The sequence below is a fragment of the Manacus candei genome, unplaced genomic scaffold (assembly GCF_025592945.1).
Source record: "Manacus candei isolate 608988 ecotype Guabito, Panama unplaced genomic scaffold, ASM2559294v1 h1tg000076l, whole genome shotgun sequence".
Classification (NCBI taxonomy): domain Eukaryota; kingdom Metazoa; phylum Chordata; class Aves; order Passeriformes; family Pipridae; genus Manacus; species Manacus candei.
In genome coordinates this window covers 7,956,783-7,970,975 of record NW_026138124.1, presented here as the reverse complement: position 1 = coordinate 7,970,975, position 14,193 = coordinate 7,956,783, and the positions used below count along the sequence as shown (strand labels likewise).

Sequence of the window (14,193 nt, the reverse complement as noted above, 5' to 3'; positions counted from 1 at the left end):
AGCCCATGATTCCTCAGCTTCCAGGGAAACAGGATCCCTGGCTCTAACCTGTCCTGCCTCCTCATGGCGGGATGTCCTCAGTCTCTTCTGCCTTCAGCAGGTGCCAGCTGTGGTGCTTCCAGCACCATCCAGGAGCATGGCAGCATGAGGTTCATTAGCAGTGGTGTCCCCCATGATGGCCACCTCTCCAGTACACCCACCCCACACAGCTCCCCTGAGTCCCCTAAGCTGAGCACTGTCCCCAGGCTGAGGATGTCCCAGAGAATCCCAAACCTCTCACCCAAGTGCCCTTGCCCATCAGGTGGGACCAAAAGAGGAGCCAAAGCAGCAGAGAGGGGACAAAGCTGATGGTCCTCACCAGGAACACCAGCTCAGAGGCCACCAGGCTCCCCCGCCCTCCCTCCACCATGGCCAAGGTTCTGCAGCTCCAGGTTTAACCACGGGGCAGGCAACAGGGACACCCAGCGTGGCATCGTCACTGTGGGCATCCTGGCAACCCAGGGGTGGTGGCTCAGCAGCCAGGTAATGAGAACACAGCGTTAATGAGGCAGCTGGGGAGCCTGGGAGGTGACACACACAGCAGTGCTGGGGAGAAGTTGGCATCGATGGCACAGAGGGGGGAGGGACTGGCCTGTGGGGACACAGCAATGACCCGGCTCTCCCACTGCTACCAGTTGGAGCAGATCTACATCCCAGTCCCAGACTAGAGCTGGGGATGAGATCTACAGGCAGTGCCCCAAAGAGAGGGACTCTGCCTTGCCTGCAGGATGGAGAACAAAGCCATGTCCTCGTGACTCCAGCTGTGCCACCCGTGGCTGTGCATTATTTATGGGGCTCTCACTTGGGGAGCTCAGGAAGAGGAACCTTCCCAGCACTCCCAGAAGCCACTACAGGGAGGGAACCAAGCACCACCAAGCAGCCAGGACGGGCAAAGGGGACATTGCTGGGTGAGGGGACATGGAGGGTCTGGCCCTGTGTCTCCCTGCCTGTGGGGTGCTCGTGCCACCTAGGCAGCCCAAACCCAGCACGTCCCTCCCTCCTCCCCCACAGCTGCATTGCCCCTGCAGCCTGTTCCTGTGCCCGTGCCAAAACCCAGAGCTATTTTTGCTCCTGCTTTTTAGCAGCAGTGGAAATCCTCCTGCTCCACCCCAGGGATGGGGACCAAGGAGAGGGAGGCAGCCTGGCCCCGGGGAGCCAATCTGGGGGGCAAAGACACCCCGACCTGAAAGAGCCTTGTAACCCTCACCCAGCACACAGCCCTGGGGCGCTGAGCTGGATCCAACCCCACAGTGCACCAAGGGCTGACACCCATGGGATGCTGACACCCATCAGGGCAGGGCCCTGTGGACTGCACATGGACACAGCAGGGTGACAGGGCCAGGAACGAATCCCCATGGGGGATTATTTTCCCCAGGAAATTGTTTCTCCTTCGCCACATCTTCCCAGGACTGACCCAGGCTAATACCAGCATGATGGTCCCCAAAAGGGAGCTCAGCCAACAGCAGCAGCCAGCTCCTGCCCAGCTCAGAGAGGCAGTACAGTCACAGCAGCTCAGGGTGGCATTTCCTTCACTTTCCAGCTGGACACGTGCTATTCCCTGACACCTCGGCAGTGCACCAGCACACCCCAATGCCCATCCATTCTATCTCATTTCCAGGAGAAGCCCAACATCCACAGGGAGCCTGGGAGATTTTGGGGAAGCGCCATGGTTTCCCTCTGCCTGGGTGAAAATTCACCATGACAACACAGATGCGTGAGCTGGCCTCGGACCTGCCTCCGTGGGCCTCCTCCAAAGGGTGGCTCGACACAAACAGCACCTCCTCCACACCACCACTGCTTTGCCCAGTGTGATGAAGGCTGGACTCTGCCCTGCATCCCCCAAAACGTGGGCACCCCAAGCAGCCTCTCCCACGCCTTGGCAAGGGCAGCTGGAAGAGGATTTGGGATGGCAGAGCCGTGGCTTTGCAGAGATGCCGTGGCTGGGAAGGAGGGTGCAGTGGCTGGGGCTGGATGTGCCCCCCGGGCTCCAGCCCACACACCTGCACAGGCTGCACAGCCACGCCAGACCCTGGCACTGCCACGGCCAGATGCAGCCTCCAGCTGTGGACATAGAGGCTTTGGGCTGGAAAACTTGGGGAGGGGGCTCAGCCCTATGCAGTGTGCCCCCGGTGGTCCCTGCTCCCTCTCGGGCATGACAGATGCCAGATCCACACATGGGCATGCTCCGGAGCATCCCACCTTCCCACGCACCCGCGCCAAACCTCGCTGCCCTGCAAGCACCAGGCTCCGAGCTCAACACTGCACCCCAAAACACACCCCCAGGGTGCCCACGCAGCTCAACGCTCCCCCAGAATGAACAACGGGGACCCCATGACCAAGCCCCCTCATCCCCAAGCCATGTCCCTGGAACCCTCAGCCACCACTGCGACAGCTGCCGTGGGATCAGGACTGCCACTGCTCCGGGGTTCATTCCTCCCTGCTGCCCGTCCGTGGGATCGGGGGGATTCGCACCCCCCTGGCTGCTGCAGGACGCCCCCGGCCCCGCCGGCCGCCAGCCCCCGGGTACCGGCACCGCGTTGCCACAGCATCCTCGGCACAGCGCCTCGGAGCTCGCTGAGAAAATCACGGCTGGGGGAGATGTGCCTTCCCACCACCATGGAGGGACGGGAATGGGACCTGGGGCAAAAAGCACCCACATCCCCAAGGACTCCCGTGGGCAGTGCCAGCTGTCAGGCTGCTGCAGCCCCAGCGAGCCCCACGGCGCCGGGGCCACCGTCACCGTCACCCATCCTGCTCACGCAGCCCCCGGAGCGGGCAGCAGGTCCCCAGAGCGTGGGGGATGCTGGACAGATTCCGGCCAGCGCCGTCCTGCCACCGGGGCACACGGGATGCTCACGGAGGGGAGCACAAGCCCCTGCCACCATCACCAGCCCCCTGCCCGGTCTCGGCCCAGCCCGGGACCCCCAGCACAGCACCCCCGGCACAGCATCCCCGGCACAGCATCCCCGGCACAGCACCCCCGGCACACCATCCCTCCCCAGCGCGACGCAGCGTTACACAACAGGTAGGGGGGACCCAGCCCGCCGCCCCCCTCGCCCACCCCGCCGCCCAGGCCACGTACTGCTGTAGAGGGTGTCGATCCAGGAGAGGCGAGGCAGGCCGCGGTGGCTCAGCGGCTCCATGCTCGGAGGGCTGTGCCGGCGCTCAGCCCCGCCAGCCCGCTCTCATCTCACAACAAAGGCGGCGGGCGAGGGCGGGAGGCGGGGGGCCGCGGGCCCAGGCGGGGGCTGGATGGCAGAGCCGGCCACAGCCGCCTGCCCGGGCACACGGCCGCTCTTCTGCCAAGGGTGCCCAGGGAAGGAGGTGCCGCCTGGCAATGGCAGCGCGTCCCGCCTCCCGCCCCTGCCTCGCCGGGGGGAGCCGAGCTCCGCATCCCCCCGCACGCAGCCACGCCGACCCTCCGCAGGGGTCTGGGGACCGCGCAGGAGGAGGAGGAGGAGGAGAGGATGTTGGTGGCACAGCGGCCTATGCGGCTGCTCCCCGGGCCACCCCAAGGAGAATGGGGGGAAGGGGGAGCTGGCTCCATCACCCCTTCTACCACGGTCTCATCTTCTTCCTATAACCCGGGGATACTGTGCCCACTTCCCAGAAAAGCCTCCCCAGCCCCTCAAGCCACAAAGGCCGAAGGACACAGGCTCCTCCTGGTCCCGCTCCCCCTGGTTCTGGGAGCCAGGGCCTCCAGGAGCTGGGAGCAGCCCTGCCCCGTTCAGCCGGGGTCGGCAGAGCGGGACGTGGGCAGGCAGGGGTTAAACCGCCCTCCCCAGCCGCATGTAGCCAAAGGAAATACAAAGTGCCAGAGTCATCAACCCCAATATGTCAGGGCGCCAGCCAAGCGTTCAAGTGCAGAGACTGCCCTGGTTCAGCCTGTGCCGGCACCGCTGCCCCGTCCCGGAGGACTGGGCAGCATCCCCTGCCAGTGCCCTCGGCCCCATCCTGCCTGTGGGCTCAGTGTGAAGGGAAGGGCCTGGACCAGGCACTGGGGCCAGATGGGAACTGGGCAGGAGGGATAATGCTCTGTCGGGCACAAGGGCAAGGTAGAGCCATTGGAGCATGAAGTGCCAGGATGTGGGTGGCATCGGCAACCAGCTGGGAGACCTGAGAGGACCCTGTCAAGGCACTGCCACCACCTGATCCCCAATCCCAGGGGTGTCCATAGATGCAGCATTCTGGAGGAGTGCAGCAATGCCAATGCTGTGATTCAGCGTGGCTGGAGCACATGGAACCATTGGCACCTGGCATCCAGGATAAGGAGCCACTGCTGTCCCTGGCAGGGGCTGCATCCAGCCCCGGTGTGGCAAGGACCCACATCCACAGCCCACTGCACCCACAGGCTTTGAGTCACCGGGTGCTGAGTCAGTGGCACAGGGTGCAGCCCTACAGCTGCCATTTCCCACCCCTTGCCTGACCCACTCCCATCTATTCTGGGGAGTCAACACTCCCCTTGCCCCCAAGCTGTTACCATGGGTAGTGCCCAAGGGTGGCCACAACGTGACAGTCTTTGCTGCTGTCCATCTCCCACCAACTCCCCCATTCACTCCTGCCTTGGCTCCAGCTCAGCATGTCCTCACTCCATCCCTTAAAGGTTCCAACTGAGAGTCTTCTCCATATTCCACAGCAAACCCTACGCCACTGCAGCCCCCCCAGCCCCTCACAGCAAGAGGCCCTGCCAGGAAGGCAGCAGTGGTTCAGCAGAGCACATAACCCTGTTCACTAACCCTGTTCACAGCAGGAAACCGCGCTCCCTTCGTGCCCTGGGGAGCCCCTGCAGCAGCACCAGCACAGGGTGCAGCTGCTCCCCCCCCGGGTGCAGTGGCTGCAGGGCCACGGGGGCAGCAGGAAGCTGGTTTTCCATGCATGGCTCCCTGCATACATGCAGGGTTTCTTCCACATGCTTTTCCCAGCCAGACACACCTCCTGGACACTCCTGCCCATGACACCAGCCTCTCTACACCACCATGCCCCCTTTGCACATCTTCCTCTTTATCCAACAGAGGGCATGAGCTGAGCACTTGAAAGAGCTGTCAGATCCCATGGAGCCCTCTGCCAACTGGCCACCTTGGCCTGATAGCACAGAGCAGCTCCTGGCAGAGCCATGGCCAGGAGGACCAGGCCAGCAAGTGCCTCACAGACCCAGGGCCACCATGTGCTGCACCCGATGGCAGCACACACCAACCCAGGCAGGTGCCCTTTCACAGCCCACACAAAACAGCCCCACCAAACCACTGGGCTTTATTTTTACTTTGGTTCTCGTGCTTTTTTCACCTTTGCAAAAACAACAAAACCTCAAAACCTGCAAAGCAGCTGAACCTTCCTCCTCTCCCCAGGAGAGCTGGAGGGAGCACCCACTCACACCCTGGCACCCATCACCCTGGCACCCATCTCCCCGCAGTGATACAGACCAGTCCCGGGTGAGGAGATGCTGCCAACCATGTTCTCAACCCCCGTCAACCACCCCCAGCTCCAGCTGGGAGCATCCCTGCGGCAGAGCCGAAGCCTCAGCTCCACAGTTTCTCCCCACCACCAACCAGCCCTGCACAGCCTGCCTGGTGTCTGGCTGTCTGCCTGGCATCTGCCCAGCCCCTGCCCGCCAGCCCACGCATCGCTATTTCTGGGCTCTTGTGCAAGAGTCCTCCAGTCACAGCCACAGGAGCTGCAGGAGCCTCGGCGCTTGGCCAGGGCTGGGCAGGGGCTGCTGGTGGGAACCCAGGGCTGACAGCAACCAGAGAGCAGCTCCAGAGCCACCTGCACCCCCAACACTGGCACAGGGCGGTCTTTTCCTGGAGGAAGACTGGAATGGGAGAGGGTGGTTGGGGAGCACCATGCAAGTGTTAAGAGCAGCCAGAGTGCTTTAATCAGGAGAGGCGAAACCTCTGTGTCCTGGAGCCATGGCAGGGACACAGCCAGGGCTGCAGAGCCCGGGGCTGCAGTGGGAGATGCCAGCCAAGAGCCTGGTTGTCCCAGCTCCTCCAGTGCCTGCTCTGCCAGGCTCTCCAGAAGGTCCAGGCTCTCCCTTGCTGGTGCAGAGCAGCAGCTACCCCCTTGCCAGAGGCTGCAGGGAGAGACGAGAGGAACAAATGAAAATGTTTCCACCCTCCCCGCCAAGGAGCACAGCAAGTTCTTCCTGCTGGATGTCCTGAACATGCTGCTCCTGAGGCCAGCATTAAACTTCTCCCCCGTATCACTTCCCTGTGGGATGGAAGCCCTGAGGTCTGCACTGCATCGGCCCCAAGCTGCACTCACAGACCTGGGCCATGGCTGAGCAGGCTGCCTGCCTGCCTGGAGCACAGGGCAGCTCAGCCAGGTTTGCTTCCCACCACAGGAGCTTCGAAGGAGAAGGAAGAGGTGTTGGTTTGTAGCCTTAGAGCAAAAACCGCCCATGGAACAAAAACCCTCCATGGCAGAAAGCCCCATCCCAGCACAAAGGTCTCCCTATCTGCTAGATCTTCAAACAATCCCTGAACTTTGCAGCTGGGACTTTATCTCAAGGCAGATCTGCAGGAGTCCTCTGGGATTCTGCTTAGGCTGGCCAGGCTCCACTCAGGCTACAGCCAAGGGAGCCAAGAAATGCTGCTGCTACTGATCTACATATGCCGATTATCCTGCTTAGCAAACACTGAAAAAGTAACTTGGAGTGGGAGATCTTCTATTTGGAGATGTCTGTTGGGGATGGGGTGAGTTCTATGTGCTCTCTCCTGCTGGCTCCAGGTGCCTGCTCCAGGTGACCTCAGCAATGCCACGAACCAACGGCATAGGTGTCATTTTCCTGGGAGGGATGCACACTTAGTGAGCTGCCCTGGCTAAGCCAGGCTCCCCTCTCTAAGAGAAGGAACTAGAGCACAGAGGAAAGTCTCTCCCTCTGATCCCTGCTGCAGGGTTGGCCCCAGCAGACAGCATCCAGCAGAACACAGAGCAGAGCCCTCCGCTGGGATCCCAACGGGCGGCATCGCTGGGCAGGAGGGGAGGAGGAACCGGCGGAACAAAGAGCCCCGCTGCACAAAGTGTCTTTCCAGGGGAAAAAAAAAAACAACAAACCCAAACCAGATTTCAATAGACTTACAATGCAAATGTATTCAGGCCCCGCAGGGCACTTCTGGCTCTATCCAGCCACCTAATGAGGGCTCCTTGCCTGCCCTGCTGCTGCTCCTGCCTGAGGCCGATCACCAGCCACCGCTGCACCAAACCTGGTCACCCCATGGTGGGCACAGCCTGTGGCACTGCTGGCACTGGAAGACAAACTCCATCCCCTCCTGCCTTTCTGCAGAGCACCAGGGCAGACTGTGCAGCCCAAGAAATGCTGCCGAGCTGGGGGAGCTCAGCGTTGTCTCTGCCCCAAATTATGGGGAACAAAACCCAGCCGGTGGGACTGTGCTCAGATGATGGAACACAAGGATATGCATCCACAAAGGGATGCACAGGGATGCTGCAGCCAAGCCCACCTCCTCCAGGTGAGATGTTGGCATCTCTGTGCCAAGGAGAGCAGGAACCCCAGCTGTGCCAGGGGAGTGCCCCTGCCCAGTGAGAGGGACAAGGACTCCCAACCCACGGAGCATCCATCCTGCTTGGTGGTCACAGGGTGCTGGCACCAGGAAGGGCTCTTTCCTCACCCAGCAGATGCAGCTGCTGCCAGCTCTGCCCCAGAGCACAGATCCTGGTGGTGCCCGTGGGCAGAGCTGGTCACAGGTTTCCCCTTTGCTCTTCCAGCTCCTTCACAAGCCCTCCATTATGCGCCCATCACAGGGCAAACTCCAACAGCCAGCACATACTGCTTTCACCTAAAGCTATGCTTTAAACAGCAGCTCTTGTACTCCAAGGCTTTTTAACCTCATAAACCTTGCATTTATTTATGGCTTTCTTTAACAGCACCAACCTGCCCCAGCGCTAACCCTGCCATCCCCCTCTCAGGCAGCACCACCCTTCGGGGAGGCAGCCCCACATCACACAGGGGTTGCTGTCACAATGCCATCAGGGGGGTTTGTGGAGAGAAACCACCTCCCGAAACGCCACCGGGCCCCAGAGCAGATGGAGACGGTTCAAAGGTCCCCAGCAGGCGCACACACACACACACACACACACACACACACACACACACACACACACACACACGCTGCGGTTTTGTACTCGCCTGAGCAGTTACAATTAAACACTGAGGCTCTGCCTGGCCTTCCCTGGCCAGAGGAGGAACTTCCAGCATCTTCAGAGCCAAATAAGCACTTTCCAACAGTGGGGAAATACGATGAAGTAAAAATTTAAAAAGTAGATATGAGGACGCAGAAGTGGCAGATGGGCTCTCGGGGAGAAACAACTCCCCCCACCGCACCTCCCCACTTGGGCGCCGACCCCCAGATGCCCCCCTAAAGGAGGTGCCAAAGGAGGGGAGGTGGATGCATAGACCATGCAACACTTCACCTTTCTCTGGGAGCTCCTCTGCCTCCTGCACGCCGTGACCTACCCCAAGTAGAAAGAGATGCACCAGGATAAACTCTGGACTTTGGTCACTGTTTTCTGTTCTTTTCTTTCCCTGAGGTTTCAGGGAATATTCCAAGAAAGAGATGAGGAACCAGCAGGGTCCAAGGGTGGCTCAGGACAGTAAGACAGAGACCTGCCTGCAGCACTGCCCCATCACCTCCCTGACTGCAGGGAGTTTCTCCAGGATGGAGATGCCACTTTTGCAGTATCATTTATTTGCCAGGAGTAGCACAAGCTGAAAGTAGGGATGGAGCAGCAAGAACAAGCCCTGTCTTTACCCAAACCATTCCAGAAGCCCCCAGCACGACACCCATAGGAATCCAGCCCCAAGCTGGGCATGCAGGGATGAGGCAGCCAATGCCCCAGGGACTCCAGATGCCCCGGGGCCCCTTCCCCATCTCAGCCCTTTGGTGCACACCCCGACACCGCTGCCCTTCTGTGCTCACCGCCCTCCGAGGCAGGGACCCCGCTGCTGCCGGCAGCTCCCTTCCCATTTCCCAAGGTACCAGTGAAGGCAGTGCAGCGGGGCGAGAAGAAGAGCCCACGTGACTCCAGAATATTTCCTCGGGAGAAACTGTAATTCCAGCTAAACAGAGGGCTGGGGATTCATTTACAGCACAGCTTGCAGCCGCAGCATCCTGCTGTAACCAGATCCATCAGCCAACGCCATCATGGGCTATTCCAGCTATGCCAGTGCTCCCCACCCCAGAGCTCACATTTATGGGGTGCAGGGCGCTGCACAGGGCAGGTCAGGGGCTCCCAAACCACGCAGCCTTCACGAGGAGCTTCAGGAGCTCCCGCAGCATCCCAGTTCCGTGGCAAGGCCAGCCTCTTCCTCCGCTTCCCAGGGACAAAGCGAGGAAACCCAGCACCGAGTTGGTTCCACCTCCGCACGCGCTACCTGGCTGCCGGGCACAAAGCATCTCCGACGGGCACCGCCGCGTCCCTCCTCGGCCGCCAGCACAGCCGCCTCCCTCCTGCTCAGCTCACCCTCTCCTGGCCGGTACCAACCCGCAGCACCAGACCCCTCATCCCTGCCGTGGTAAAAGGGAGGTGATGGAAGCAGCACCCAGCCCAGGCACCCGGCACACCCCGACCACCTCCCGGCACGGCACCGCGCATACTCAGCTGCGAGGCCAGCTGCGTGTTTGGCCACAGGGACAGGTGACGGCCGGGATGAAGGGAATTTTAGTCCTTTCCACGCTTCGTTTTTAGCCATCTGCTCGCTGACGCTCAGATTTTGTTGGTCCCGGGTGAGCTGGCACAGGCGTTATCTCAGATGCCAGGATCGAGTATCTGGCTGTCACACGCGCTGCTCTCATGCAATGGCCGCAGACAGGGGCATCTTGCAGATTTCCTCGCTTTAAATCAGATTAATCACAAGCTACTTAAAGGAAACCACTGGTAATTCCCATAAAGACGATATTCAACGCTCCTTCACTTGCTGTCCAGATAGTGCTTCCATAGGTTATGGTGACACAGCTGGGGACTGACGCATTCAACCACAGCCACAGCACCATTACGCTCCAAAACTCACATTAAAATACTGAGGGACCCAGGCAGAGCAGCACTAACTGAGTTACACACCACCAGCGTGCTGGCAGGAGAAGCAAACAGCACCACGATCAGGAATTTTCAATTATATCTGAAAAATAGAGAGAAGTGAGAAGAAAACAACAGGAGCACTAAGTTAACCAACTGCCCATGAAAAGGGGATCCAGGCAGTGACCTCACACGTCTTACTGGACTCTCAAATCTTGCTTTTAAATGTCAGCGCCGTCAGCGCACACAGGCGCCCTTATAACACCCAACAAAGAAAAGTGCTGATGCTTGGGAAAGGCTCAGGACAGGCTCAGGACAAGGCTGGGGAGGGCTCATCAACACCGCTGCCATCAGCTGACCTCCGTGCAGAGCCCGGCTGTGTCATGGGACAAGGAGCTGGGAGCTTGGCAGAGGGGATGCTTCCTCCTCTGATGAGCGCTGGAGCTGGTGATCCTGATGAAGATCCATTTAGGGAAAGAGGAAGAGGCCACATTTAACCACAGCAGATGCAGCCTTGGACTTCAAGGTCTTGTCCAAAAGACTCACCAGGACCAGCTGCAAAGGTCTTGCAGGGTGGTACTGGGCTGGGGGATCCCTCTGGCTTACGAAGCTGGGACCCCTGGAGGTTTATGCTGTGCTCCAGGGAAGTCCCTTTAAGAACACTCCCTGGCCTGAGAGCAGCCTTGCACAGTCCTGGGTTTGGAAACATTCAGGAACATTACCCAGATAAAAATACAATGCAGATCCAAGCGTAAATCAGAAGGATTTGTGCTTGGTCACTCCGACGCACTTGAGCCACTTCAGCCACTGAGCAGCTCTCCAAGAAGTACAGCCAGTGCCTGCTGACGGGAGCTGGAGAAGGACTTGGAGCAGCCCTTTGAAGGCAGCACATGGAATGCCCTTGATCCTCACCACAGGGCTGGGACCAGCTCCCACAGCCAGTCCCTGCCAACTGGGGAGCGGCACAAACACTCACACGTGTGAGCCTGGCACAGCACAGCAACAACGCCAGGAGCAGCCATGCACTTGGGACATTTCACCTCCAGACAGCCCGGGAAGGTGAAGTGGAAACCAAGCTGTTCTCCAGCACTGCAGACTAGTGCAATAAATATAAATTAACCAAATATTAAGCACAATTTGACATCAGAGCACTTACTACCCAGGCAATCTTAAACCAGCACGATACAGCCTTAGGGGAAAACCACCATCCCAAACAATCAAGCAAGAACAAAATTAACTCAAGTCAGCTGCAGAATTAGCAGCATTAAAAGTGACATTCCCTAGCTGCCGGGACTGTGTTTGAATTGAGTTTAAAGCTGATGCAATAACAACTTCCAGGCCGCTGGAAGTAGGACAGCGTGACGGGTGACAGCGCTAGCTGGCTGCACCTTCAGTGCCACAAAACAGCCAGGCAAAATAGCAGTGTCCTCAATCTGCCCAGAAAAACGCCCCAGGACATCTCACCACCCCAGGAAGCTTCTGCTTTAGCACCTCCAGGATTTCCCCACATGAGGTCACAGGGTGTCACCTGAGCAGAGGTGTCCCCGTGAGCCAGGTCACAGCACGAGGAAGTGAGTCCTCCACAGTGTCCCAGCCCCAGAGGTGGCTCCTGGGCCACCACCACATTGCCAAGACCCAACTGAGGGGACCAGCAGCCACCCTCCCTCCTTGCACACCTAATGATGGGGCCTTGGCATGGGATGTCCTTGGAAGTCAGACAGGGAAGAGACAGAGCTTGGGGTGGCCTTAGTGGTGGGACAGCACAAGGGCTGGGGGTGGCATTAGCTGTTTGATGGGGATGGCACAAGGAGCTGGGGCATACTCTGCTCTGTGGCGACATGGGGTGCTCCTGGGTGCACGATGGGGACAGCCCGGGGAGACCATCAGATCCCCTGCTGTGCAGGACGGGGTGCATCAGCTGTGTAGCGGGGATGGCACAGGGGCTTAGGATTGCCTTAGCAGTGACACAGCATGGGGACACAGGGACGGAGTGGCACGGGATGCCATGGGCATGGCACGGAAGCACAGGACAGGCAGCGCGAGGGCTGGGGATGCCCTCGGCCGCGAAGCGGCTCGGGACGCCCTTGACCATGCGATGGGGACAGCGCAGGGGGGCTCGGGGCACCCTCGCCGCTGGGGCGCGGGGTGGGGACGGCTCCCCCTCGGCCGCCCCGCGGCACCCACCTGCCGAGGAAGCGTCCTCCGCGTCCGAGCTGCCGCCGCTGCCTCGCTCGGGGGAGCTGCCGGCGGGGCGGGGGGCGGCGGGCGGCGGCGGCGGGAGGGGGGCGCGGGCCAGCGCCGCCTCCAGGTAGCCCACCTTGAACCGCTCCTCGGCCAGCGCCCGCTGCAGGCGGCGCAGGTGGCGGCGGCAGCGCTCCAGCTCCCGCTCCATGGCCCGCACCGAGCCCAGCTCCATGCGGGGCGCCGGCTCCCCCGGGAACTCCGCCTGCCAGTGCCGCGCGAAGTCCGCCCGGGCCGCCTCGCCCGCCGCCATCCCCCGCCCCGCACCCGAGATTTCTCCCCCTCCCTCCCTCCGGCACCGCCGCCGCCTTCCGCCCCCCGCCGCCGCCGCGGGGCCTGACGTCGCTGCCCGCCCCCGGCCCGCCCCGCCTCGGCTCGGCCCCGCCGGGGCGGGATCAGCGCTGCCACCGCCCCCCGGCCCCGCTCGGCTGCGGCCCGCGGCGGGAGTGCGGGGTGGGATGGGATGGGATGGGATGGGATGGGATGGGATGGAATGGAATGGAGGGACGCGCACCCCACTGCTCCGACCCTCGGTCCCTCCGCCCCCGGGTCTCCCCGAGAAGCTGCGGGCCGGGGGATGCGGGCGAGGGAGCGCCCGATGCCGGCAGCGTCAGAGCAGTAACAACATGATAGCTAGTGCCAGAATCCATCCCACGCACTGCGAGGGATCCCTGAGCCAGGAACAACGGAGCCTTGAAGGCACGGGGTGGCTACTGTGCCGTGGGGTGGCTACTGTGCCATGAGGTGGCTACTGTGCCACGGCTGAGCTGCCCTTCCCCATCCACCGTGTGCCCTGGCCCTCACTGTGGAGCTCTGCCCAGTCTCCTGGCCACCTTCATCCTCTGGCCAGTGAAACTCTGCCTGCCCTGTTGGTCTCAGGATGGATGGGCCCTGTGGTGGGCAACAGAGTTCTACAACTCCCTGAAAGGGGGGTGTAGCCAGGTGGGGTTGGTCTCTACTCACAAGTAGCAAGTGATAGGACAAGAGAAAATGGCCTAAACCTGTGTCAGTGGAGGTTTAAATTGGATACACTGAACTATTCTGTGATTCCGTGAAGGCCCATGTAAAGCCTTTGTGCCCACTCTGCCACACATGCTGTGTTTAAGCTGCCAGGCCAGCACATGCCCATGGCTTGCTCACACCTATACAGACAGGGCTTTCCAACTTTTGCCCTGGGCAGGGCTGTTTCCCCGTGCCATGCAAGGTGCTGGAGGACAGGACCTCCCCAAGGCGGAGGCAGGAGCCTCCAGGCAGCATGGCCTCAGGGCACTGCCTTTCCCTGCCTCCTGTGCCCTGCAGGATGTCGGGCTGTGGATGGATGACTCACCCTTGTGCCACCTGGCCGTGCCCCAGCAGGAACAAAGCGCCCTATTTATTTACCCACGGGGCCCAGACTGTGTCACAACAGCCACCTCCTCCTTCCCCTCCGTCACCAGGGGTGGGCACCTCCCTGCACCCAATCCCTGGCTCTGATGCTGCCCTGGCACAGGATTCCTTGCTTCACTGGCGCATCCATGCCCCCCAGTGCAGCCTTCCCAAGGAAGATGGATGGTGCTGGGACACTGCCAGGAGCTGGGCAGCCCCCCCAGGCCGTGTCAGCTGCCTCCTCACCCCATCAGGGTTTTACCTCCAGTGAGGGCTGTGCTCCCAGATGGCCCCGGCAGCTCTCATCTGGAAGCAGCAGTGGTTTGGGGGTGCTGGATGGGTGTGGGGCAGCCAGTCCAGGGCTCTTTGCAGGAGTTAAGGCCGGGTTCAGCAGCAGTGTTGGGGCAAAGACACCCAGAACACACCTTTGGGCTGCGGGACCCATGAGAGCTGTGACAATACTGGGAGGTGTCCAGCACTCAGCAGTGCCCCAGTCCAGTGTGACACAGGTGGGGTGTC

At 60.9% G+C, this 14,193-nt stretch overlaps 1 protein-coding gene across 2 annotated transcripts in view; it reads right to left on the bottom strand.

Moving 5' to 3' along the window:
- The window catches only part of ABR (ABR activator of RhoGEF and GTPase), a 39,247-nt gene extending 26,856 nt beyond the window's left edge, over window positions 1–12,391 (bottom strand). Inside the window, exon 1 of one of the 2 annotated variants that reach the window (XM_051810023.1) lies at window positions 12,253–12,391. Coding sequence is in view for 1 of the 2 variants with exons in the window: in XM_051810024.1 (XP_051665984.1) it covers window positions 3,122–3,182 (61 nt within the window). In the remaining variant the exon portion in view is untranslated. Of the gene's footprint in view, window positions 1–3,121; window positions 3,248–12,252 lie in introns of those variants that run through there. The other variant, XM_051810024.1, reaches the window with a different exon arrangement.
- Between the last annotated feature and the right edge of the window lie 1,802 nt (window positions 12,392–14,193).